Source organism: Liolophura sinensis, chromosome 13 (assembly GCF_032854445.1).
Source record: "Liolophura sinensis isolate JHLJ2023 chromosome 13, CUHK_Ljap_v2, whole genome shotgun sequence".
NCBI lineage: Eukaryota > Metazoa > Mollusca > Polyplacophora > Chitonida > Chitonidae > Liolophura > Liolophura sinensis.
The window spans coordinates 7,526,465-7,552,336 of NC_088307.1; the positions used below are offsets into that span (position 1 = coordinate 7,526,465).

The 25,872-nt window shown below is 40.3% G+C and overlaps 2 protein-coding genes and 1 long non-coding RNA gene across 3 annotated transcripts; 1 reads left to right on the forward strand and 2 right to left on the reverse strand.

Annotated features, from left to right (window-relative positions):
• Positions 1-3,000: 3,000 nt before the first annotated feature.
• LOC135480813 (U6 snRNA-associated Sm-like protein LSm2) lies at positions 3,001-9,100 on the reverse strand. The gene is given in 5 exon segments (XM_064760739.1): positions 3,001-5,223; positions 7,211-7,246; positions 7,248-7,302; positions 8,628-8,695; positions 9,080-9,100. Coding segments are annotated over 5 exon segments (309 nt in total). The 3' UTR covers positions 3,001-5,094.
• Positions 9,101-10,657: 1,557 nt separating this feature from the next.
• LOC135480307 (proteasome subunit beta type-1-like) lies at positions 10,658-18,507 on the forward strand. The gene is made up of 6 exons (XM_064760118.1): positions 10,658-10,807; positions 12,469-12,576; positions 12,985-13,066; positions 15,322-15,451; positions 16,154-16,260; positions 17,785-18,507. Exons 1-6 carry the CDS (start codon positions 10,719-10,721, stop codon positions 17,968-17,970), a joined length of 702 nt encoding a protein of 233 aa, XP_064616188.1. The 5' UTR covers positions 10,658-10,718; the 3' UTR covers positions 17,971-18,507.
• Positions 18,508-19,338: 831 nt separating this feature from the next.
• LOC135481102 (uncharacterized) lies at positions 19,339-24,436 on the reverse strand. The gene is made up of 3 exons (XR_010445971.1): positions 24,287-24,436; positions 21,263-21,383; positions 19,339-20,063 (listed from the first exon to the last, which is right to left on the reverse strand). It is a non-coding gene; the product is annotated as an uncharacterized LOC135481102 (long non-coding RNA).
• Between the last annotated feature and the right edge of the window lie 1,436 nt (positions 24,437-25,872).

Below are 25,872 nucleotides of genomic sequence, written 5' to 3' on the forward strand. Positions count from 1 at the left end.
TTCGCAGAACTTGACAAGACTTGTACGTCGTCGTTCACAGTTGGCATATTGACACTGACTGATACACTAGTCCACAAACGATCCGTAGCGCGCGCTCTGATCAATACCACGCGCTGACCTAGTCGCCATGACAACCTCCGTCAACATAGCTCATAGCTTAGCGAGCTATGAGTAGTCAGTCACTGCCATACTTATTCTCAGCGGTGCGGTTTAGCACATGTGGTACATCTTAACACACACATTTGTGAGGTCGGAGGGAAAGGAGAAAAATAAAATGTGGGCGTTTTCTCGTATCTGCGTCCCTATATTTTTTTATTGTACTAATAAAAGCTCATTGAGCACGTGTGAGCAGCAGTTGAAGAGTGTGATCAAGCCTTCTTCCCATGTTATAAGTAGGTCCTATTAAAAGCTAATACAACCATCTTGACGAACTCATGCCCAACTCATACAGCTATGACAGCTGTACATACCCACCTATGTTGCACGTACCATATATAATGTTCGAATGAGAGACGAGAGAAAATCTGCACAACGATTTGAATGTTATGTTTGACAAAAGGCTAATAGTGTTAAAATAGAAACCTTTATACTTGAAACTAGAATAGATTAACTAATTCTGGTTTGAAGTTTGTATTTCAAAAAATCGAGTTTTACAACGCAACGTTGTTTACTGTTTGCATCTGTTTCTTGCAGCTTTGCTTACTGGCCCATGACAAAAAAGAAATCGGGGTTAGAAACTCTGCGTTGTCTTAAATCGGGTTTGTTTTAACGTACAAAAATAAAGTTTAAAATGTCGGCGTGGAGTATTGTGTGCCTTGATCTTCGGAGATAAACAAAATCACTTCTTCATAACACAAACAGAACTGCATACAGATGTGACAACAAACGAGATGTGAACTACCTGTATTATTTGTGTGGCTTTGCTTAATTGATTGATTGGTGATTGGTAACGCCATGCTCAAGAATTGTTCACTTATATGAAGTCGTGCGGCTTTGTGGTTTATTTACTTTTTTGATTGGTGTACTCAAGAATATTTGACTTATACGACGGCAACTGATGAGGACAGGACATGACCTAAGTGAGAGGAAACCTGGCAGGGCCCGGGGGAAACCCCAAGATCATCCGCAGGTTGCTGCAACAAAATAGTGATGGATATTTGGCCGAAGATAAGCGGTGACATGAGACAGGACATGACCTAATGAGGACAGGGCATGACCTGGTGACTGTGTGAGTGAGTGCTTGGGGTTTAACCTCGTGCTCAACAATTTTTCAGTCATAAGACGACCAAGGAATCCTTAGGGTGTATGTGATGTGCCTCCTTGTTGCAGGGCGGATTTCCACCGCTCTTTTATCTAGCACTGCTTCACTGACACGACTTACTGAAGGTAAGTAAGCCGCCCCACCCGAGCCATTATACTGATACGTGTCAACCAGTCGTTGCACTATCCCTTTCATGCTGAACGCCAAGCGAGGAAATCACAACTCCCTCTTTCTAAGGTGTGACTTGACCCAGGATTGATCCCGGATCTACCGCTCCCGAAATGGGCGCTCTACCAACTGTGCTATCCAGGCCGGGTAGCTGATGAGACAGGACATGACCTAATGAGACAGGACATAACATGATGAGGACAGGACACAACATGATGAAGACAGGACATGACATAATGAGACAGGCCATGGCCTAATGAGTACAGGACGTGACCTATAGAGGACAGAACATAACATGAAGAAGACAGGACATGACCTAATGAGACAAGACATGATCAAATGAGACAGGACATGACCTAATGAAACAGGACATAACATGAGGACAGAACATGACCTAATGAGACAGGACATGACCTAATGAGACAGGGTGACCTAATGAGACAGGACATGACCTAATGTGGCAAGACATGACCTAATGAGAGAGGACATAAGATGAGGAGGACAGGACATGACATGATGAGGACAGGGCATGACCTAACGAGGCAGGACATAACATGATGACAGGACATGACCTAATTATACAGGACATACCATGATGAGGACAGGACATGACCTAATGAGACAGGACATGACCTCATGAGACAGGACATGACCTCATGAGGCAGGACATGACCTAATGAGACAGGACATATCATGATGAGGACAGTACATGACCTAATGAGGCAGGACATGACCTTATGAGGCAGGACATGACCTAATGAGACATGACATGACCTAATGAGGACAGGACATGACCTAATGAGGTGTGACATAACATGATGAGGACAGAACATGGCCTTATGAGGCAGGACTTGACCTAAAGAGACATGACATAACATGATGAGGACAGGACATGACCTAATGAGGCAGGACATGACCTAACGAGGACAGGACTTGACCTAAAGAGACATGACATAACATGATGAGGACAGGACATGACCTAATGAGACATGACATGACCTAATGAGGACAGGACATGACCTAATGAGACATGGCATAACATGACGAGGACAGGACATTACCTTATGAGGCAGGGCATGACCTAATGAGACAAGATCTAATCAGGTTCCCCTGTGACAAAAATAGAGCATGCAGGATTTCAGCCACCTAGGCACAAAGACAGATTGCATATTTATATGTAGTGATATCTTGTACTCAAGGCTAAGATTTCAATTACCAGTTTTATTTCCACAGGAAATTTTCATGTATTAGGCATACAGGAATGCTCATTGACATGATACATGTGACTTATCATTTAGCACTTCAGGAAAACCTTTTGATAACGTCTATTAAACATAGGGCTGAAAAGTCTGCAATTATCAATATTTTAACTTCACTGCAGAAATGTGAGAATTCCCCCCCCCCCACCATATACATGGAGGTAGTTGTTAAGCATGTCCGATTGGTATGCTCATTCAACCTCTGACAAAAACCCCCCAAAAAACCAAAAAACAAACAACTTAAAAGAAAAAACCAAAAAAAAAAAAAAAAATCTTTAAATCTTAGGTTGTACATTATGAATGATTAACCTTATTGCCAGTGTGCTCGGCTAACCTACCTTGTCCACAGTTTGAAAACATCATGTGAATGAATGAATGAATGTTTATAGCTTAACACCACATAAGCCATATTTCATATCTTGATGATATCAATAAATCAATAATGTGATTGATTTATACAGGAGACGGAATAAGCCAAAATTTGAAATCAGGGGGTCTCCTTTCCAATTTTTCGTTTATTGCCCATATCAGTCCCATCATGATACACACTGGCAGAATCCCCTCATGTTATGGTGCATTACATGCACACAAAACCTTAGCTCAATACATGCAGTACTTTTTGGAATATTACACCTGATGTTACCTTAACATTGCTTTCATGGTTATTTTACGCTCGGGCTTTGACATTAGCTACGCCTGCATAATCCACAGGTTGGCTAAATATTTATTTGGTATTGAGGGAATATTACTGTACAGTACTTATTATTCGCAGGAATTTATTTTCCCAGATTTTCTTAAAAAATATGTTTGCGGGAATTAATTTTCGCATATTTAAGAGAATACTGAAAAACAGATCTTAAAATCTTCCAAGACATAATATAGCTGAAATCATTCAAGTAAGTAAAACAGGTATCATCATGAGTGGCTTTAATCCTCTTTTGTTTCCGGCAGTGTCGCTAATCCTCGTGATCTAGATCAGAGATTAAAACAATGGGGATGGATTATCACTATATAAGAAGATTACTTTTGCCCCTACTGTGAGCAGTACTGTGAGCAGTACTCAAACAGGTGTCACTTCTTTTCAAATCATTGATGAGTACTTTCAAACACAGGGCAAAGTGACCTGTCACCTTTTAAGCCGTTTAATGCAAAACATATGAATTCACCATTATTGGCGCTGGTCACTCATTCTTTATCAACACGGTAAGTTCTGCCTTGTTTTCAGTTTTAATCGTCCTCTGCTGCAGGTCAGAAAGCGCAAACATTGCCGTAGCTGTCAAACAGCCATTGTGTTGTTGTACACACTTCACAATTTGTTAGAAGCTCACTCATTGGACCACAGGAGAGACATAGCCAATGGGATAGCGAGTACTTTTCTTTCACTTTATGGGTATAGCGAAGATTGATCAAACTAAAGACAAATAAACCACTTTGTTTTATACCCACCAGCCCTTAGCACCAGAGTCTGAATATATTTAAACCATAATTTCCCTTTCCTACTGTTAAGAAATTTAGATGGCCCGTCGGGCTTTCTTAGCGCAACTACCGTCACCCTGGCAAAGTTTCACTCCATTATGACTACTACATTATTTTTTTCGCTGGAATTATTTTTCATGGTAAATTATTGACCGCAAAATCCACGAACATTAGTTATATGCGAAAATTAAGAACTGCAGAGTATTTCTAATTATCATTTGTTTACATGATCCTAATATGTTCTGCAGTTCAAGTTTAAAGATGACGCCCTTTAAAGATGAAACATGGCTGCCAGTCTCCTGCAGCTTTATATATCATTAACGAGCATAAGGAGTATAAAGTTTATTAAACACAAGAGAAAACTAAAAAAAAACATCACATAAAAACCATGCTGAATCCTTGGTGGTTTCCCATATGTGTTAGCATAAAATACCACGCTAAATGCTAATGGGATACAGAATTGTTTCTGATTGGCTAGTGTGAGAGACCATGAGCTGAGTGTTTGTTGTGACAGTTTTATTCAGGCATGACCAAAGCTGCAAGGTGTGTCCCAGAAGATTTGATCGCCACTGTCAGCCAATCAGCATCGATTTTGTATCCCTTCATGTAATGATTTGGCAGTTCTTCCATTAGTCTTGGCATCTGTCATGATCTGATCACATCAATTTGTCCTTCACAAAATGAGCATATCTAGTACAAAGAAATTTCTGAGAACAGTCACAGAGCTGCTAATCACTCAGCTCATTCAATCAGTCATGCTCAGAGGCGATTGTCGAGACTGATAGTCCTGATGTCCCTGAATAAGAAAGCCCCCCGCGAGGCTCCCACTGGTCGGTCTCCAGCACATAAACTGGACAGCAGTTTCTCGGTATCCATGCTACATTCCGACCCCGCTGGACCATGCCCATGTGGTTGTCATGATAACCTGTGTTATCGCTGTTTGTTCCGCGCTGCCTCTTTCCTCGCTGCATCCTGCAGCAGCTGTGTGTCGCAGTCGTCTGCCGGCAGCTGCACATACCTCACAACCGAGCCTCTGATGAAGCAGTTCTTCACAGACAACTGGCAAGCAATGTAATTGAAAGATCTGTCAGATACACATATAAACTGTCTATATATAATAAAAAAAAAAACGGAAAAAAATTATTAACATATTTTGTATGCAACTTAATGTATGAAAACTGATTAGTTAAGTTTTGGCAATGAACACTGATATGCATGGGGTCAAGTCACTGACAGAGAGGTGTGCAGGTCTCCAGAGTAGTAATGTACGCCTACATGTACATCTCTAAATATACCCATGAACGAAATTGAAGAAAATATTAAAACAAATGTTGCCTATTACAAACCTTTAAATTCCTACACTGTCTGAAAGCATGACTATGCCAAAAAAGGAATGTACATGCCCAATGTACACCGCAGACGAACTGATTATTTGGGTTACACCTGCGTGGAAGTCACCTCACACTGCTATCTGGTGAACGGTTGTCTGCTGAGAGCCCTCATTGTGCAACGAAGATATGTACAAATGTATTTTACAAAATGTATAAACGAATTTCAATGAGAAATATCTGTTATCAGCTTCCTGTGTCCAAGTAATTCCAATATAATATGTCAGTCTACACGCACATTTTGTTCCTTTACAGTCAGAACTGTCCTTCTATTGCAGAAGAGTTCCTTTTCCCGCATTTTTATATCCGGAACCTCCATTAAACACAGAAAACATACTCCACGTAAGGTTTTTGACAACTACCACGATTTACTTTTTACCCCTTTTCTGTGCCACTGTGTGTAGTCTGGTATATCGTGAGATAGGATTTGCTTGGGTTGTAATCACATCAGGAGTTCACACCACACCGTCACTGGCTCTAAACAAAATGTTTTATGATTTCCTGTATACAATTTGCCCAGGTGTAATTTATGTGTCACCAGCAACATATAAGGTTATTGTTTATACTGGTATCGCTTTATCGCAATTTGATATCTTCATCTTGTCTGCTGGTAGACCTAGTGTGCAAGTATGGATTCATGCTATGCTAAATTGTTACAGCTTGTATACGGAGAGCCCTGCAGTTTAAAAACACATATTCAACATAACGCTCCACATGCGCAAAGGTACTGAGTAGTCACACTTAATCTCCACAGAGTTTTCTCCTAAAATCTCATTTATCACAAAATAATGATAATAAAACAATCAACCTGTCGCGAAGTGTATGTACTAACATTAATATGATTTAAACCGAGGAAACCATGAACTGTTGGTGGTAGGAGCATTGACTAACTGCTCAGTGAAGTGTGAGCTTGTTTATTACATTATTGAACTGCCAGTAGAATCCCCTGACCAACCCCTGATGCTCTCAGGCTGCACTCAGCCAGTATCAACGCAATGAATCCTGCGATACACTTTCTGAGTCCCAGGGCGAAACTTTACATCGTTTACTGTTAGTTAATAAACAATGATCAGGTGTAAGTTTTATGATCAAGACATATATACAATTAAAGAAGTTTAAATACAATTCTGATTAAAAACATAAGGTGCCTTGCTCATCATTAAAAATATGTTTGTTGGGTATAACTTGGCCGATCCTCCAAAACAGTGCCAGACTGAAATTTTTTTTGTTAGGATAATTTTATTTTCCTCTCTAAGGCTTTGTTAATTTCTTTAAAATTCCTCTTTGCCATTTAACCAGAAAAAAGAAGAATTAATTATAATATTTTATCCGATTTGTCTGTGTTCCCCTCAACAAAGAACTTTTTAAGGTTACTTTAAGAACTATTATAACATTTTTATAAATGAAATGTGACTACAGTAATTCTTCAACCTTTTCGCATGTTTGTAAGGTGTTTATTTAAGCATATTCTGAAGGCATAATTCTGTGTACACTGATAAAATTATACCTTTTGAGAAGACAAAAATGGCCAACCCAACCAATGTAGATTTGGCTCCAAAATCAATTAAAAATGTACATAAATTGCACAGAAAGTTGATCTTTTACACGCGAAAAGGTAGAGGAATTAGGGTACAGTACACATGACCAGGCAGTCTTACCATGTGTGGGTATTTGTCAGGGTCCGTCACGCTGATGGTCTGTCAGCTTTATGTTGAGGAACTGGTCCACTGAGTGAAGTGTGCCACAGATACTGTAACAACATCAATTACAGACATACTGTAACAACATCAATACATAAATATTGTTTTCAAGAACTATCAATACTGTGATATAAAACAAAGAGAATATATACAGATACAGTTAGATGGTGATTCAAAAGTATGCATGGAGCTGCTAATTGATCTACGTGTAATTCTCAATATCAGGTGCATGAATGTGACTTATTTATTTAATTGTAGTCTTAAGCTGTACTCAAAAATATTTCACTTATACGACTAGGATCAGAATTATGTTGGGAGGAAACCAGCCAGAGCTCAGGGGGAACCCACAACCATCTGCAGGTTGCTGGAGAACCTTCTCAACATGACTGGAGAAGAAACCAGCAGGGCTGGACTAGAGCTCACAGTGAAAGCATTGGTGACCCAGGTTCCTGGGTCATTGTGTTGTTGCATTTGTGTGTTAACAAACTTGGGCACAAAGGGCCCCTGTTTGAATCTGAGGAGTGCTATCAAATCTTCTCACAACACAGTTTTGAAACAAACTCTAGATATGCCACAGTGACTATTAAACACTGATACACCTGACATAATCAAGAACGTGTGGAGTATGAATTAGCTGATACTCCTTGTCCTTTGCAAAGTATGTCACTGTAATAACCTGCTCAAAACAAAAAGGAAGACCTGTAAAAAGCATTTAATTATGCAAAGGTAGACACGTGAGAAGAAAAACCACCGCCTTCTCTTTGTCTCTCCTTGCAAAACTGATGCTTAATTGTCCTTGATGGATTTTTATTTTACCTCACAAAACTTTTACCCTTTGATACACTTAGCTTATTTTTCCTAAATCTTATTGTCCCAAATCCTATTCTCCTAAATCCCATCTTAAATTTATGATTTGAGAAATTTCAAGACGAACTATTTTCTCTAATATTTAATTATTTTGTTATTTGGTAATATCCATTCAAAATTTATTCCATTCATCTAGCATCTGACATTTGGTTGGCTTCTAAATAGAAATATTGTGCGTTTTTCTCCAGTAAGTATTATACTGGTAAATTTGTAACAATGAGTGACATTCTGAAAGCTGTTCCTGATAACAACAGAAAGTTTTTGGATGTTGGACAACACCACATTCTGCATCGCATTGGTCTCAATAAATTATGAACATCTACAAAGCTCAGTTTTGGTCGTTGTTCTGCAGTCTTTTGAACACACGTGCATGTTAATTACCATGTTTAGACAATATTTTTCACCGCTGTGTCTCCACAAGTCAAGTCTGTAGGCAAGAGTAAAACAGAAAGTGCCCAAATGTCTACAGTCAAAACAGAAATACAAAACCGATGAAGAGACAACAAACCTGAGATCATTTTTCAACTCCACTACGACATCTTTGCCCACCAGAGATTTGAAAAACGAGTAGAACAACTGAAAAGCAAAACCAAATGTGATTAATAAACGATAATTGCATTTCTGGACAGACGCCACTACACTCGCCACACCAGAGTAGCCTTGATCGAATTAGCAACTGTCCTCGGACATAGCTTCTGAAATTTCTGATTTTTCATGGCCAATAAAACAACAATGCTGAATTTCCATGAAACAGATATTTAATGTAGTAAGCAGGCCGCCGCTAGGTTAAAGGATAGGCTGTGATAGGAATGAAAATTAGCGCCAATCTCCTGTGTAATACAAGAACCCAAGACATTTCTGTTAAAAAAATGGCAGCTTTCTGAAATCTGAAAGTGACCTATTATCACCCTAGCCTTGGATGACTACGCCACGCTCTTTTATATTTGTACTGACGCTCACATAGTCATAGCAGGATCCCATTCGTTCGAGTGGGAAGAATTGTGAAATTTCGGAAAACAGTTTACTACTAACCTACCACGCCTGCCCAGTCACTCCTCTACAATGCATGGGGTTCTAAGGCACCTGATTGTTAAAATCCTGAGATGGCGATAATCCCAAAGGTAAATATCCATGCATATTGATATATATAAATATATCCATGCATAAGTCCAGCATCTCCGCTCAATTGTCATTTAAAAAATGGCTGCCATCTACACAGCATGCATGTAGCTGGATACGAAACTATCCCTCCCTTCTTATGCTAGGTATGATGTCCGTTTATGGTTATACGATCACACGATGGCTGGTTTTAGTCCCCTTGACATTAGAAGTAAAAATCATTCGCCAGGGAATGAAACTAGAGCATGTGCTGTTGTTTTGACTTGTGTGACCACAGCAGATGAGGGCAGTACGGGTCTGATTTGTATCCAGCTGCCTGGTGGCGCCGTGTACATGGCGGCCATTTCGTAAATGACAAGTCAGCGGAGATGCTGGACTTTAATAATTAGGGATGGATATTTACCTTTCAGAGTGAGTGAGTGAGTGCTTGGGGTTTAACGTCGTACTCAACAATTTTTCAGTCATATGACGACGATACCTTTCGGATGATCGACATCTCAGGATTTTAAAAGAGGTGCCCTAGGACCCCAAGCATTGTAAAGGAGTGACTCGGCAGGCATGGTAGGTTAGAAATCAACTGTTTTCTGAAATTTTACAATTCTTCCCACAAGGGGGAAGGGGCCTCAGCCATGACTACGCAAGCATCAGTACAAATATAAAAGAGCGTGGCGTAGTCATCCAGGGTTATTGGCACCCATTTGCGGACAGTGGCCTTCGAAATTTCTGCTTTTCATGGCCAATAAAATGGCAACCTTTCAATGTAGCACTTTTTACTTGGTGTGTTCAGCTTCTCCATTGTTTTCACTATAAGTTACCGCGCATGGGGACGCGATTTCCAATGCTGAATTTCAATGAAACAGATTTTTAATCTAGCAAGCATCCTGCTGCTGGGTTTGAGCATAGGCAGTTGAATCAAAATTAGCTCCAGCTCCCGTGACATTTCTGTTAAAAACAATGGTGGCCTTCTGAAATGCGAAAGTGACTTATTCACCAACACGTGCCACAAGGAAAAGATCAATTTGACGGGTGTCCAGATTTCGTTACATTAAAGAGTTGAGCAGCAAGCAAATGAGATAACCCAATAACCCGCGCAACTTTTTAAATCAGTGATATCCTTGCAGAGAATGCAAAGGAGAACATAGTATCAGTAGAAGAGTTCAACATATTAGCAGCGAGTAGAGATAATCTTATAAATCATCCTTGATTTTGGGGAAAATCCGAATTACCCACCATCCTGAAACAGTTCACGTCGGTGCGAGGTTTTGAGGATGAGTGATTGATTATGATAAAAATATAGCCTAATAGGAAAAACGCACATCAAGAACATACTCGAAGCTGCATTTGAAAAAATCGGCTATTCCTGTTTATTTTCCTTTCCTATGATTTCTTGTTTCGGTTATTTACGTCACGTGACTTGGACCCGAGAGTAACAGAACCGCAAGTCATCAGTGGTCATTGAAAGTAATTTCTGACTTCAAAAATGAATTTGATGCACGAACATGGATGTGTTGAAGAGTACCAACATGGCCCTAAGCAGGCGCACTTTAGCCCATACGCATTCAACGGAGGGTAAGCCAAAATGTCCATTTTAATTGAATGAACTTCTGCTTTCGGCTTGCGGGAAACAACAACAACACAATGTTAAAATTTCACGTGTGTACAGTCATTATCGGGTACCACCTTTGATCAACCAAAAATCTATGACCATTTATTGGAGGAGTTTAACAGTGACCGCTCAGAGCATTCTGATCCAGTCATTGGGGGAAAAGTTTGATCGCTTCATTTTTCTTGTACATTCCTGTCGAAATGTCACGTCCCGTGGAAATCTGAAGAAGCTAAAGCCTGAAACCGTCCCACTCTTTTTGGAAGAGCTTAAAATGATGCAACAAACCATATCTGAACATACGGAAGTATCTGTGAATGAATGCGTCGTCTGCTTTAAGAAAATCTCAGCAAAAAAACAAATTGGGCGGACTGATCAATCGCTCAGACTCGTCACTGTGGTGACAGCGGTTCACTGGGCTCAGGGCATGTCGGGGTGTTTACCGGCCCAGAGTAAGATCAGCGATGACGTAATTTCTGAAAAAATCCGACCATTGACAGAAAATATGGATAATATAGAGTGGTAATGAACACGTGTAAAAGTACCCCCAAAATGAAAGTTCCTTTGTGTAATTTTCTTCATTTGGCTTAAAAACACAATCTTTGTTTTAGAGTTCCTTTTCATGTATCCTTTAAATACCTGAATATATTTTGGCCCAAATAAGAAAGCTGTAGTTGCCCGACCTCAAATGGTAACGATATTCAACATTGTCGACCATCTGGGATTTATAGGTTCTAGTCGAATATGAGAGAATATTGTGAGGATTAGGGTGCTGTTAACATGTTTAGTTCTGTGTGCCTTTCATTTTTTTTTCTCCTCCACGGTCAAGTGGTTTTACTTTTTATTCATTGTTCATTTTTATGAATGGTGGGATGTTTAATTTACACACGAAAATACTGTAAATGAAGTACGACATTCTTTGCTCTAGTCTCTGTCACCCATGAGTGATCTGCATTTAACTGTTCATGGTTCATACATATACCAGAAAGTCATCTCTTTGTTTTGGGACTGGCACCTATCGCACAGTTGGTAGCGTGGGTTGATCCTAGGTCGAGTCGCACCTAAGGCCTTAAAAGAGGAAGTTGTGACTTTCTCGCTTGGCGTTCAGCATGAAGGGTTACTTGCCTTCGTTAAGGCGTCTTAGTGAAGCAGCACTAGATAAAAGAGCGGTGGAAATCTATCTTGCAACAAGGAGACACATTACATGCTCTCTAAGGATTCCTTCGTCGTCATATGAATGAAAAATTGTTAAGTACTACGTTAAACCCCAAGCACTACCTCACTCACTCTTTGTTTTGGAAGTTCTGGATTCAAATTTCTGTCAGACAGCGTATTGGGTCCGTAGTCAGATGCTTATGCCACTAGACCACTGGAGTTGTTGTGACAGAATGAGTTTTTTAACGTACGTTTAATACAGATGAACATGGTAAGAGTTGAATGGACATGTGCGTATCTCACATGCTTTTGTCACGTGGACTACACCTGAAAAGGGTCTCCTCCATATTTGGCCAGCCTCATTTAGGGAAGCAGGAATAAATGAACGCAAATAGTAACATAAAAGATTACACATAAGCACAGCACCCTAGTCTTTACTATATCCAAGAATATTCCTTGTTTGTGGTTTCAGAACTGTGTTGGCTATAGCAGGAGAGAAGTTTGCTGTTGTAGCCTCTGATACTCGACTAAGCGAGGGCTTCTCAATCCACTCCAGGGAGACCCCAAAGACATACCAGCTGTAAGCTCTGAGTTTGTTATAACTACTCCATTACCTTCTAGTTAATGAATTGTGTGGAAAGGGATACAGAATGATTTCTGTAAGGCTGTCGTTAGAGATTGGCAAAGTCCAAGTTATGCATTGCCTAATCTTATTGTTTGGAACAGTGTTGTTGATTGTTAACTTGTGAAACCACGAAGGTATCAGCACATATATTGTTGTGATGGCCCAAAAGAATCTAAATGTTGATAGCAAAATTGTCAGAATGACAGAAATACCGGGAATATATCTTCACATATTACTCCATTATTACGCCATTTGCTTCTTTTTGGTGTTAAGTTAAATCTTGTGCCAAGGAATGGTCTAACAAATTTGATGGTAATTATCCTACACGTTTTTGTTCTACTGTGCATCTCTATTTGCTTTCAGGACAGAAACAACTGTTTTAGGCTTATGTGGTTTTCATGGAGATGCTTTGACGCTGAAAAAAATTCTAGATGCCAGATTAATGGTAAGAAACAAGACCAGGGTTATCACATCAGTTCTCCAGATGTATCTCCATAAACAATTATTAAAATAGATTGGACCCTTTGTATTGGAAACACAATTTGTTTGAAATCACTATGTTTCTTTAGCCAGAGTTGACAAAAAAAAACATTAATTCGCTGCTGGCCAGACCTGTTTTGAGGTTACTCCTGACGAGGAATTTTTTGACAACGGCCTTGGTAAGACTGTTCACTGTGACTATCAGGCCCTTCACAAATGAGGTTGCATGTTCAGAGATTTAATCTTAAGTCAGGAGGTTTGTCAGGTATCTGACAAAGAGTGGAGATTTAATCTTAAGTCAGGAGGTTTGTCAGGTATCTGACAAAGAGTGGAGATTTAACCTTACGTCAGGAGGTTTGTCAGGTATCTGGCAAAGAGTGGAGATTTAACCTTACGTCAGGAGGTTTGTCAGGTATCTGGCAAAGAGTGGATTTAATCTTAAGTCAAGGGTTTGTCAGGTATCAGGCAAAGAGTGGAGATTTAATCTTAAGTCAGGGGGTTTGTCAGGTATCTGGCAAAGAGTGGAGATTTAATCTTAAGTCAGGGGTTTGTCAGGTATCTGGCAAAGAGTGGAGATTTAATCTTAAGTCAGGGGGTTTGTCAGGTATCTGGCAAAGAGTGGATTTAATCTTAAGTCAAGGGTTTGTCAGGTATCTGGCAAAGAGTGGAGATTTAATCTTAAGTCAGGGGTTTGTCAGGTATCTGGCAAAGAGTGGAGATTTAATCTTAAGTCAGGGGTTTGTCAGGTATCTGGCAAAGAGTGGAGATTTAATCTTAAGTCAGGGGGTTTGTCAGGTATCTGACAAAGAGTGGAGATTTAATCTTAAGTCAGGGGTTTGTCAGGTATCTGACAAAGAGTGGAGATTTAATCTTAAGTCAGAGGGTTTGTCAGGTATCTGACAAAGAGTGGAGATTTAATCTTAAGTCAGGGGTTTGTCAGGTATCTGGCAAAGAGTGGAGATTTAATCTGGGAACTCAAGTTTCCTCCACCCATAAACCTGACCATTATCCAAAAGTGAAAAATTCTTGAGTATTGAGTTTAACACCAGTGAAATGTATAAATATATAAACAATTCCCAGTGGCTTTAGACACACTACTCTGATGATATTAACATGTGTGAGGTGAGGGAAAACACAAGGAAGCATATAAAAGGCACCTTCTTACCCCAGAGTTGACTAAATGGTGCAGTGGTATCTGAGTGCAGTGGTATTATAAGTTATCCGTGTGTTGAGAAGGGTATATGAGGAATTAAACCCTGGATTTTTTAATCCTGAGCTAGCTTTGTCAACTAATGACAGCGCTGGTATACCTGTGTTCAGTCACAGTGGCGTGTCACAAAGAAAAATGATGTCAGTCTGCGCAGTAATTTAAACGCGCAGGGTATAAATTCAGCGTCACAGAGAGAAATGATGTCAGTCTGCTCAGTAATTCAGCTGTGCAGGGTTTAAATTTCATATACCTCTCTGATGCTGGAAAGTGCAGAAAGAGTTAAGACCAGTATTAAGTTTCATTGAGGCTGAAGTTCCATACTTGTGTTCAGTGATAGGTATTAATATTCATCAGTCCTGACTTTAATACACTTTGGAAGAACAGACTGTGGTGAAATGGTTGGATACATTTGCCTTGCAATCATTAGGACAAATGAGCTTCGGATTCAAACTAGCCCATGGACAAGGAATAGTAGACTCCTCAGCTCTCACTGCTTGATGGACCTGGTGACACTGAGCAGTGCCTTCTACCAGGCATCATATGTGCAAATCTGTCCAACATGTGGGAAAGTTTGTCAGTGCCTTGCCAAAGTTTGGTGGTTTACCCAGTGCACTGTTGGTTCCTGCACCCATAGAACTAAGCTAAGAATTCTGGAGTATGGTGTTGAAAAAGCAATGAAATACACTTGACGACAAAAAATCCTGTAATCTCCACTATGACAGTTTTCTCAGCTTTACAGGATGCAGAAACATACACCTATACCCTAAATGACCTAAAAATTTTATCACAAACAAGCATTTTCTGAAGCAAATTAATGTCATATGGTATGACTTCTGGTGCTAAAATTTACATTTTCCCCAGTAGGATATCATCCTGCCTTCCAGATACCTGTCAAAGCAACTTTCTAAAATCAGTAGAACTCCCAGAATCTGATAAAATGATATCTTGGACAAAATTTAAGGTCATTTAGGGTACACACAAGAAAATGACTTGAGTCTTTTGTATTTCAGATGTATGAACATGAACACAACAAGCAGATGTCCACCTCAGCCATAGCGGCCATGATCTCCACCATTCTCTACTACAGACGATTTTTCCCCTACTATGTCTACAACATTGTAGCAGGCATTGATGATGAAGGTTCGTACAGGTGGTGGTTCTCTGTGTTACTGCTGCCAGTTGTGTAATCTAGCACATTGTAGGAGGCATTAATGATGAAGGTTTGAACAGGTGGTGTTTCTCTGTGTTACTGATGCCAGTTGTGTAATCTAGCACATTGTAGCAGGCATTGATGATGAAGGTACGTACAGGTGGTAGTTCCCTGTGTTACTGACACCAGCTGTGTAATGTAGCACATTGTAGCAGGCATTGATGATGAAGGTATGTACAGGTGGTGGTTCTCTGTGTTACTGACGCCAGCTATGTAATCTAGCACATTGTAGCAGGCATTGATGATGAAGTTATGTACAGGTGGTGGTTCTCTGTGTTACTGACGCCAGCTGTGTAATCTAGCACATTGCAGGAGGCATTGATGATGAAGATACGGATAAGTGGTGGTTCTCTGTGTAACTGATGGGCCTCTATATTTTTAGCCCATACATGTGAAGGTCTGACAGCAAACTGTGAATGGCTGTGGGTTTCCCCTGGGCTTTGCCCAGTTTCCTCTCACCATAATGCTTTTTGCCGTCATATAAGTGAAATATTCGTGAGTACAGCGTAAAACACCAATCAAATAAAATAATTACTAAATATATTGTTAGCTTTATCTTGTCTCTTAACTTGTAAGGGGAGAGGCTCTACTTGGTTTCTTGTTCTCTCACTGTATGTAATTGTGGTTCACAGGGAAAGGCTGTGTGTTCAGTTTTGACCCTGTGGGATCATATGAGCGTGAGTCGTACAGAGCCGGGGGTTCAGCTAGCTCCATGTTACAGCCGTTGTTAGATAACCAGGTAAGTGGCAGTGCAGCTCATTGTGACTTAAAAAAAAACAAACAAAAAAAAAAAAACAGTTACTCCAGTCCCAAATCTCTTGAATTGTAAGCAAAATTAATTAATGGTATGGATCAAATGATCAGGATTGCATTCCTCAATTATAACAAACTTTTTGGGCATCTACATGTATGCCTGTGTATGGGTATCAATCCCATTTTTACTCGGGAAGTTTTCAAGAATCGTTCATTTGTTCAATCGTTCAATGAAGTCAATTGCTTTGTGGGACTCCGTGCAAAGAAGCTGTTTGTGTTTTTTGTTGTGTGCGGCCTTACATAGTGAATGTTGACGACAGCTTACCTTCCATTCCACCAGTGTAATGTGTCAATTCAGGGAAATGGAGAGGTTGGTTGTGTAAATTTGCCTGCAGCACCTCATTCTCAAATTTCAACTCTTCCACATTTACAGTTTTATGATGCACAACAGTGACTAGATAAAGAGTCATTATTTCTTAAGTAAAAATCAAATTGATAAATTAATAGAGCCTAGAGGCTTATTCCTGGCCTAGTGCTGCCGATAGTGTATACATTATGTTCATGACTATCAGGCTAAGAATACATGTAGCTTGATGGTAGACTTATCTGCCCCCTGAATTACCCTAATTTGTCAGCCACCTAGGACACTAATATTTTGAAACGTTCTGGGAGATCTGTAGGGCTTAGAGAAATAAATTTAAGCTTTTATCCTTAGTGACACAAATAATTCATTTTAGTGTCATTTTTGTTATAATTGTATGCAAAAATTTCTCTGAAAATAGTTCTTCTGAGGTTATAAGGTTCAAGATTTACTGTAGTCTTGAATGGTGTAAAATAATAGCATTACAAACCAATAGAGCATCATGGGAATATTAAAGGGCCATACCACTGACGTCAGAAAAATTGTGCTGTTATTTCAGGCGTCGTCTAAATGATCTAGTTGAGCCTTTCAGATGTATACTGACGCGTATCTGATTTTGAATGAACAATTGAAGCTTCATTTTTTTCTGCGGTTTCACTTCGACCATCAACTCACTCAAGTCGTCTTATTTAGAAAGCCATTTTTTTTTTTGTCAGTTATCGCTCCTTGTCTAAAGGATAGGACATGTTCAGTGCAATTTGACATGGTACAATTTTGTAATTATGCAGTCAAACATGCAGCTTCAGTTCTGCAGCACAGATCCTTGGGAATTACGAATGCTTTTTAAAAAGTATTTAGTTTACTAGACTTAGAACATGCTTATTTTATATTATTTATATGTGCGTTCGTTACATGGTGGGAATCTTTGCGCTACCTCATTTGCATGTTATCTTGTCGGGCAGACAGTTTAGACCAGTGGCAGATTTCCCCTTATAATTCTCTTAATTGACATTTTTAAGAAAACATTGGCCTTAAAGGTTTAATTAGGAGTCAGATGCAACTCATTTTTGTATTTAGCAAAACCAACGCAAAAAATTTGAATTTCTTTCGGCCGTATGCCCCTTTGATGTGTGTGTATGTCTGTTACAGATAGGCTACAAGAACCAGGAGGGAGTGAAACATGTGAAGCTGTCCCAGGAGAAGGCCGTAGCTCTGGTCAAGGATGTGTTCATATCTGCTGCTGAGAGAGATATCTACACTGGAGACGCAATTCTCATTAACGTTATCACAGCAAAGGGAGTTAAGTGTGAAGATTTCCAACTCAGGCGAGACTGATCTCCCCTTTTTGTAACTGTAACCCTAACGGGCTCAAGGGCGGTTGACTTTTGACTTGGAGATGTGGAATGTAAAAGTTACCAGGGTGGAAATTGAGCAGTGGAGAATGTGTCTGTTCTGAAGGGAAAATCTATCATCAATCGCCATCATCAAGCATCAATAAAATGTTGACTTTTTGAAAATTTGAATATTGAATTTTCCTTCGTCAGCATGGCCAAGAATATGAAAAAACCTTTACAGGGTGTGAAAAGGACAAAGCTGTCAAAAATAATCGTCATAACTGTCCACATTTTCTGAATTTTTTTTTCTAGTTAGTATATTTATCGAGTGCTTCGCAGTGTACTAGAACTATTCTTCAAAAGCCAATGGTTTAAGATATTTCTATGACTTAAAATATGTTATGTCAGACATGATCCTGACAATGGTGTGATCAGTTCGTTCGCCACACGTGTAAGGCTGAATAAGTTATCTTTACACGATTCATCCTTGGTCATTTGACATTGTCACATATGAAATAAATTGTGCAACTTGCTTTAACTTGTGTTGGCGTGATACTTCAGTAGGGGCAGCACTTTGGCGGCATGGACTCCCTGCCACAAGACAACACAGTATATGTACACAAACCTAATTACTCGTCGTCATCTTATGACTGAAAAATAATTAAAGTACCGCGTAAATCCCAAGCACACAAACATACATTCAATAGCGAAGACACACGAGGTGTGAGTTTAATATTGGACCTCGACATGAATTTTTTGTCAAGATTCTTATGCTAACACCCATATCATGTTGATGGTGGCAGTATGTAGTGGCTGCCCATCCGTCTGATCGTTTGCTGGCAAAACACTCTATCTGTTCTAGAAGTGAACTTAAAGAATACATGAAAAGGCGCTATAAAACAACGAGTATTGTATTAGGGAACACGAAGAAAGATAGGCCACAAAACTTCATTTTCTCAGGCATATTCTATATTTCTTAGTCATTTCTTAAACGTCTATTTCATGCATATTTTCCATCAGTGGACGGAAATATTCAGAAAGACGTCATCTATGAACATACTGGGAATGCGGAACCAGCTTAGTGTCCCCAGTTTGGGCTCCCCCCCCCCCCCCCCCCAAAAAAAAATTTATTTTGACAACACAACAGGCTACATAATTTGAGCTCTGACCGCTGGGGCCTTACGAAAACTGTAGTTTAAAGTCAATGAAGAAAGCTAAAATGCGTTTTTATAGTTTTATTTGTTGTGCCACACCATATGCTGCGTATATAGAAATAAAAAAAAAAGCGTTATATTTTTATTTATTTATTTATTAAATTTGATTTTGTTTTACACCGTTCTCCCAAGCATTTTATGTATCCCTTAAGTTCAGCAAACTTACATGTATACCACATCTATACTCTGTCATTAGGAAGAAGCTTATTTTTTTAAGTTGGAAAGAAAAACCCTGCGCCATGACAGCTTTTGATAATTATTTTGACTTTGAATGAATGAATAAATGCTTGGGATTTAACGATTTTGACTTAGAAAACCAAGCATAAAATTGATAATGGAACAAGCAATCACTGATTCAACCAAAAATAGGCCACAGCATGGTACCCAGCAATATCCAAATATACCATTACCAGAAAGAAAAGAAAAAACATCAATACGGAAAAGAAAGACGTCTATTTAGAGTATGCATGTATATTTTAGGATGGTGGATCGTTTCTGATTGGCTGGTGCAGGAGATAATTAAGTTCTGATTGGCTGGTGCGGCAGATAATTAAGTCCTGATTGGCTTGTGCGGGAGATAATCAAGTCTAGGCTATGCCTAGCCTGAACTGAATTGTAGGGATAGCAGATTGATCCAAGCGTGACCAAAGTTGTAGGGTTTAACCCAAGAAACCCTAATCCCACTGTCAGACAGTCAGCGTGGGCCCTGTATCCCTCTAAGTGGACAATCTGATTTCACTTTCTCCCAATAGGTGTTATGGGTCCTCCAGTCAAACAGTCTTTTGTTTCGTCCTCCGCTTTGACCATATAAGGAGTGCAGTCATGCGCTATTACTTTACATCCTGGTATGGGGCCATAAACACCAGCGGCAATACCATAGCTGCGGATGAAAACGGTGAAATGTAATTAGCCCGAGACATCGGTTTAAGGGTGACTTATATATGGTGATACGCGGGAACCGCTGGCCTACGCATAACCCCGTATTAAGAGATTACAGCCGAGATTCTTGGCTATGATATATTCAATGAAGTTCATCCAAGAATGATTTTAGTCTGCGTTCTTCACGATAATGTCTAGACGAGACAAGAAAATGTTTTTCTCCAGGTTGTAATGTCAAGGAAATGAAACCAAAAGGAAGGTGTTCGCTCAAAGCAGTATATCTTTTATCTTTAGGGACAGGGGAATGAGTCCAGCGTTCATTATTTATGATGTCCAATATATTTCGCCTAAACGTTTAGCTCGTTTTCAGTTGACATATTTTTTCTTGATTCTAACTGATTCATTCACCTTATTGGTTCTGTTTAGAAAGTTTTTTTTTATGAAGTTTGATTAATTTATTATTAGAAAAACTAAATTGTTAGCAAATTAGCATTTTAAGTCTTTAAAACGTGATTCTAAATGTGCATTTTACAGACCAGACTGTACTTCATGTATGGATGACTCTATGCTTGTGATTTTACGTCGTACTTAGCAAATATTTTAGTCATATGGCAAGAAATAGTCAGCGTGTGCCTCCACCGGAGTATCATACCGAAGACACCAGACATGACACCCTACCAAATCACATTGTACTGACACCGGGTTAACCAGTCGTGATGCCGTGCTCTAACATATGTCAGTGGTGAGTGAAAAAAGAGGCAACAACAAGAACAAGTTTTAAAGTCTTTGGTATGGCCCTACCCGGACTACGAGGTGGGCGCTCTTACCATTAGGCTACCGGAGCGGTTCAGTATTTCATGAAGAAGTCCCTATAAGAGCTGGAGGCGGGAATGAATGCAGGGAGGAGTTTTATTATTTTCTCCATACTAGTTTTACGCTGTACTCAAGAATATTTCACTTATACGACGGCGGGAGGAAACCGAGCTGAGCCCGGGGGAAACCCACGACCATCCGCAGGTTGCTGGAAAACCTTGCCCCAGGGGTTAATAATAAGCTTATAAATAAATTCAGTCAAAAGGTTTCCTTCAAGGGCCCAAAGTCAACCGTTGATAGGGCCAACCCGGTGATGTGTCTGAACGGAGCAGTATATGAAACTATATATTGTGAAAATAAGCTGACCAAAGATATTGAGATACTCACCCACAGCAACCCATGCCCGATTTACTACAGCTACATTCAGTGCACTCCTTCGGGATTTTGAAACTGGAGCCGATTTCATAATGGACGCCTTTGTACTCGCAGTATGTATGGCTCAGTCCGTCTGTCAACACAGGAGCGCTAGTCAGTTGGAAATAAGTATCGTAATGTATTGGTATCTTTATAACATTTTTATTTAATGCCACGCTCAAAAAATTTTGCACTTTTGCAATACGATTGGGTTTCTGGGGTTGAAAAAAACCTTAGTGCTCGGGATAAAGTATCCACCTTTTGTAAGAGTATATGTTTCAAACCGATTTCAACCAAGTTGAGAAACCCTTGATAGCTTATGCGACTATAGGCTTGATGTTTTTACTCTTGCAAACCACTCCCCTGGACAATACAGTCGCGTGCTCGAAACGAGTTCTGGCTTCAAGTCAGAAGGATTGTCAGACGAGGAAAAGGTGAAACCCCGAAAGGTCGCGGTCCTGTGTCGTCCGTGTCTTCCTCATAAACACGAAGGTCGCGGTTTTGTTATATTGGCCTAACACCACTCTTCGCGGATTCGCCAAGCTCGCGGTCAAAAATGGACGCTATCAGCCACCATACCTAACACAGATTCCTAAAGCCTGTTTAAAGCCTGGAAGTCAAAGGCCCGTTTAAAGCCTGAAAGTCACAAGCCTGTTTAAAGCCTGGAAGTCACAAGCCTGTTTAAAGCCTGGAAGTCACAAGCCTGTCTGAAGCCTGAAAGTCACGAGCCCGTTTAAAGCCTGGAAGTCACAAGTCTGTTCAAAGCCTGGAAGTCACAAGCCCGTTTAAAGCCTGGAAGTCACAAGCCCGTTTAAAGCCTGGAAGTCACAAGTCTGTTCAAAGCCTGGAAGTCACAAGCCCGTTTAAAGCCTGGAAGTCACAAGCCTGTTTAAAGCCTGGAAGTCACAAGTCTGTTTAAAGCCTGGAAGTCACAAGCCCGTTTAAAGCCTGGAAGTCACAAGCCTGTTTAAAGCCTGGAAGTCACAAGCCCGTTTAAAGCCTGGAAGTCACAAGCCTGTTTAAAGCCTGGAAGTCGCAAGCCCGCTTAAAGCTTGGAAGTCACAAGCCCGTTTAAAGCCTGGAAGAGAAAAATCTGTTTAAAGCCTGGAAGTCACAAACCCGTTTAAAGCCTGGAAGTCAAAGCCTGTTAAAAGCCCGGAAGTCACAAGCCCGTTTAAAGCCTGGAAGTCACAAGTCTGTTTAAAGCCTGGAAGTCACAAAGCCTGTTTAAAGCCTGGAAGTCACAAGCCTGTGTAAAGCCTGGAAGTCACCAGCCTGTTTAAAGCCTGGAAGTCACAAGCCTGTTTAAAGCCTGGAAGTCACCAGCCTGTTTAAAGCCTGGAACTCACAAGCCTGTTTAAAGCCTGAAAGTCACAAGCCTGTTTAAAGCCTGAAAGTCACAAGCCTGTTTAAAGCCTGGAAGTCACCAGCCTGTTTAAAGCCTGGAAGTCATAAGCCTGTTTAAAGCCTGGAAGTCACAAGCCTGTTTAAAGCCTGGAAGTCACAAAGCCTGTTTAAAGCCTGGAAGTCAAAGGCCTGTTTAAAGCCTGGAAGTCACAAGCCTGTTCAAAGCCTGGAAGTCACAAGCCCGTTTAAAGCCTTTAAGTCACAAGCCTGTGTAAAGCCTGGAAGTCACAAGCCTGTTTAAAGCCTGAAAGTCACAAGCCTGTTTAAAGCCTGGAAGTCACAAGCCTGTGTAAAGCCTGGAAGTCACAAGCCTGTTTAAAGCCTGAAAGTCACAAGCCTGTTTAAAGCCTGGAAGTCACCAGCCTGTTTAAAGCCTGGAAGTCACCAGCCTGTTTAAAGCCTGAAAGTCACAAGTCTGTTTAAAGCCTGGAAGTCATAAGCCTGTTTAAAGCCTGGAAGTCACAAGCCTGTTTAAAGCCTGGAAGTCAAAGGCCTGTTTAAAGCCTGGAAGTCACAAGCCTGTTCAAAGCCTGGAAGTCACAAGCCCGTTTAAAGCCTTTAAGTCACAAGCCTGTGTAAAGCCTGGAAGTCACAAGCCTGTTTAAAGCCTGGAAGTCACAAGCCTGTTTAAAGCCTGGAAGTCACAAGCCTGTGTAAAGCCTGGAAGTCACAAGCCTGTTTAAAGCCTGAAAGTCACAAGCCTGTTTAAAGCCTGGAAGTCACCAGCCTGTTTAAAGCCTGAAAGTCACAAGCCTGTTTAAAGCCTGAAAGTCACAAGCCTGTTTAAAGCCTGGAAGTCACAAGCCTGTTTAAAGCCTGGAAGTCACAAGCCTGTTTAAAGCCTGGAAGTCACAAGCCTGTTTAAAGCCTGGAAGTCACAAGCCTGTTTAAAGCCTGGAAGTCACCAGCCTGTTTAAAGCCTGAAAGTCACAAGTCTGTTTAAAGCCTGGAAGTCATAAGCCTGTTTAAAGCCTGGAAGTCACAAGCCTGTTTAAAGCCTGGAAGTCACAAAGCCTGTTTAAAGCCTGGAAGTCACAAGCCTGTTTAAAGCCTGAAAGTCACAAGCCCGTTTAAAGCCTGAAAGTCACAAGCCTGTGTAAAGCCTGGAAGTCACAAGCCTGTTTAAAGCCTGAAAGTCACAAGCCTGTTTAAAGCCTGGAAGTCATAAGCCTGTTTAAAGCCTGGAAGTCACAAGCCTGTTTAAAGCCTGGAAGTCAAAGGCCTGTTTAAAGCCTGGAAGTCACAAGCCTGTTTAAAGCCTGGACGTCAAAGGCCTGTTTAAAGCCTGGAAGTCACAGGCGGAGCTAACCAGAATTTATCAGTGGTAAGGCTATCAGCGGTGCTGACAGCAAGGTCCTGGGCTTAATGGCCTGTTTAAAGCCTGGAAGTCACAAGCCTGTTCAAAGCCTGGAAGTCAAATTCCTGTTTAAAGCGTAAGTTAATGGAAAACTTATCACAGTATGATCTATATAGAGAGATGGGAAGCGCAACAAAAAGCATGACCGGTATATATATATATATATATATATATATATATATATATATATATATATATATATATATATATATATATATATATATATAGCTTACCCTTTATCTCTGTTATGGGCAAAGTCATCATGCACCATCCATGGGCGGTCAAACAGCACAATTGCAGTATAAGGAGCCCCAGGAGGACACTGTTGTGACAGGCTAGAGTCGACATTACACCTATGCGTCTTCTCGTTTAGACTACAGAGTACTTGCTCGAACGGACACTGATGTTGGTATCCTTTGGTCTGAACAGTACACCATGAGGTTATGTAGATAACACTAAGGTATTTAAGTAAGTCATGCATACTGGGTCGTGAGAAAAGAACAGCTTCTTATTCCTTACTTACCTATATACACGTGGCCGAGTGGTTAGCACGCCAGCGCGGGGCAATAATTCAGGACCCTCTGGCCAATGCGGTCGCTGTGAGTTCAAATCCAGCTCATGATAGTTTTCTCTACGGTCGCACGTGGTAGGGTCTGTCAGCAACCTGTGAATGGTCAATAGTTTCCTCCCGGCATAACGCTGGTCACCGTCATACAAGGGAAATATTATTGAGTACGTTCTAATCAGATATAAATAAATGAATGAAAACCATTGTAAAACCATTGCCTATACAATAGAGGATTGGAATCCAGTTTAAACCACGTGAAACATGTTATCAACATTCAGTGTGATTGATTTATTAAAATTACACGTAACTGGCTTTTACATACACCTAGCTCCCACGACTCAAGATGGGACACATCATCCGATCTCCCCACGTGCGTCGCATAGTCCGCACGGGTGACGTATTACCTGTAAAGATGATTGCCTTCCTGCATGTACACACGATGAAGCATGGAAACACTACTTTAGCAGGATTGTTAACAAAAAATTCTCATGGGATCTCAGGTAGAGAAAATATGAACGGCTCTAACCTCCTGGAGCCGCTTCCACAAAGCCATTTCTGACTTGAGTCAAAATTTGAAATTCGATCATCAAGCTTATTTTTCGGCTTTAGAAATTGAAATTTTGTCATCCTCATCAGCATTAAGCAAAGGTAAATCTATCCAAATTTCTACTTCCAGAACTAAAAACTAAGCATTGTGAAGAGGTTTTAAATTTTGACTTACGTCAGGAATGGCTTTGTGGAATCGGCCTCTGGTTTGTCCATCTTCATTTATCAATCTGGCGATGTCAGATACTAACTCCTTTAGCAAGAGTCAACCGTGCTGACAGGGAGATGGATTTGCCCGACTATTCATGAAAACGGTTTGAAGAAATATGAACCGATTATTTTGAACATTCAATAAAAGCAAAAATAATAACAAAAGTGTGTAATTTTGTTATTACAGCCCCCCCCCCTCGCAAGAAAAGAAAAGCTTTTAACTTTTTCATATCGAAATGTCCGTATTGTATTCCACTTTCCAAGTAAATATGAAGACGGTAGTTTTTTGTGATAGATCACGATAGATCGCTGTTTCGTGTTTTTTGCGCTTCGTCCTTTCATGTTTTCGAGTTTACATCCTTTTATTTACAAGGTCGAAAGTTAGAGAACGCGAGCGGCCTCATCCAGCTTCGAAAGGTTTCCGCAATTTTCCTATTTGCATTCTCCTAGCCGCGTGAATTTTCAGAAAATAGATTATGGGTCCACGTAGAAACA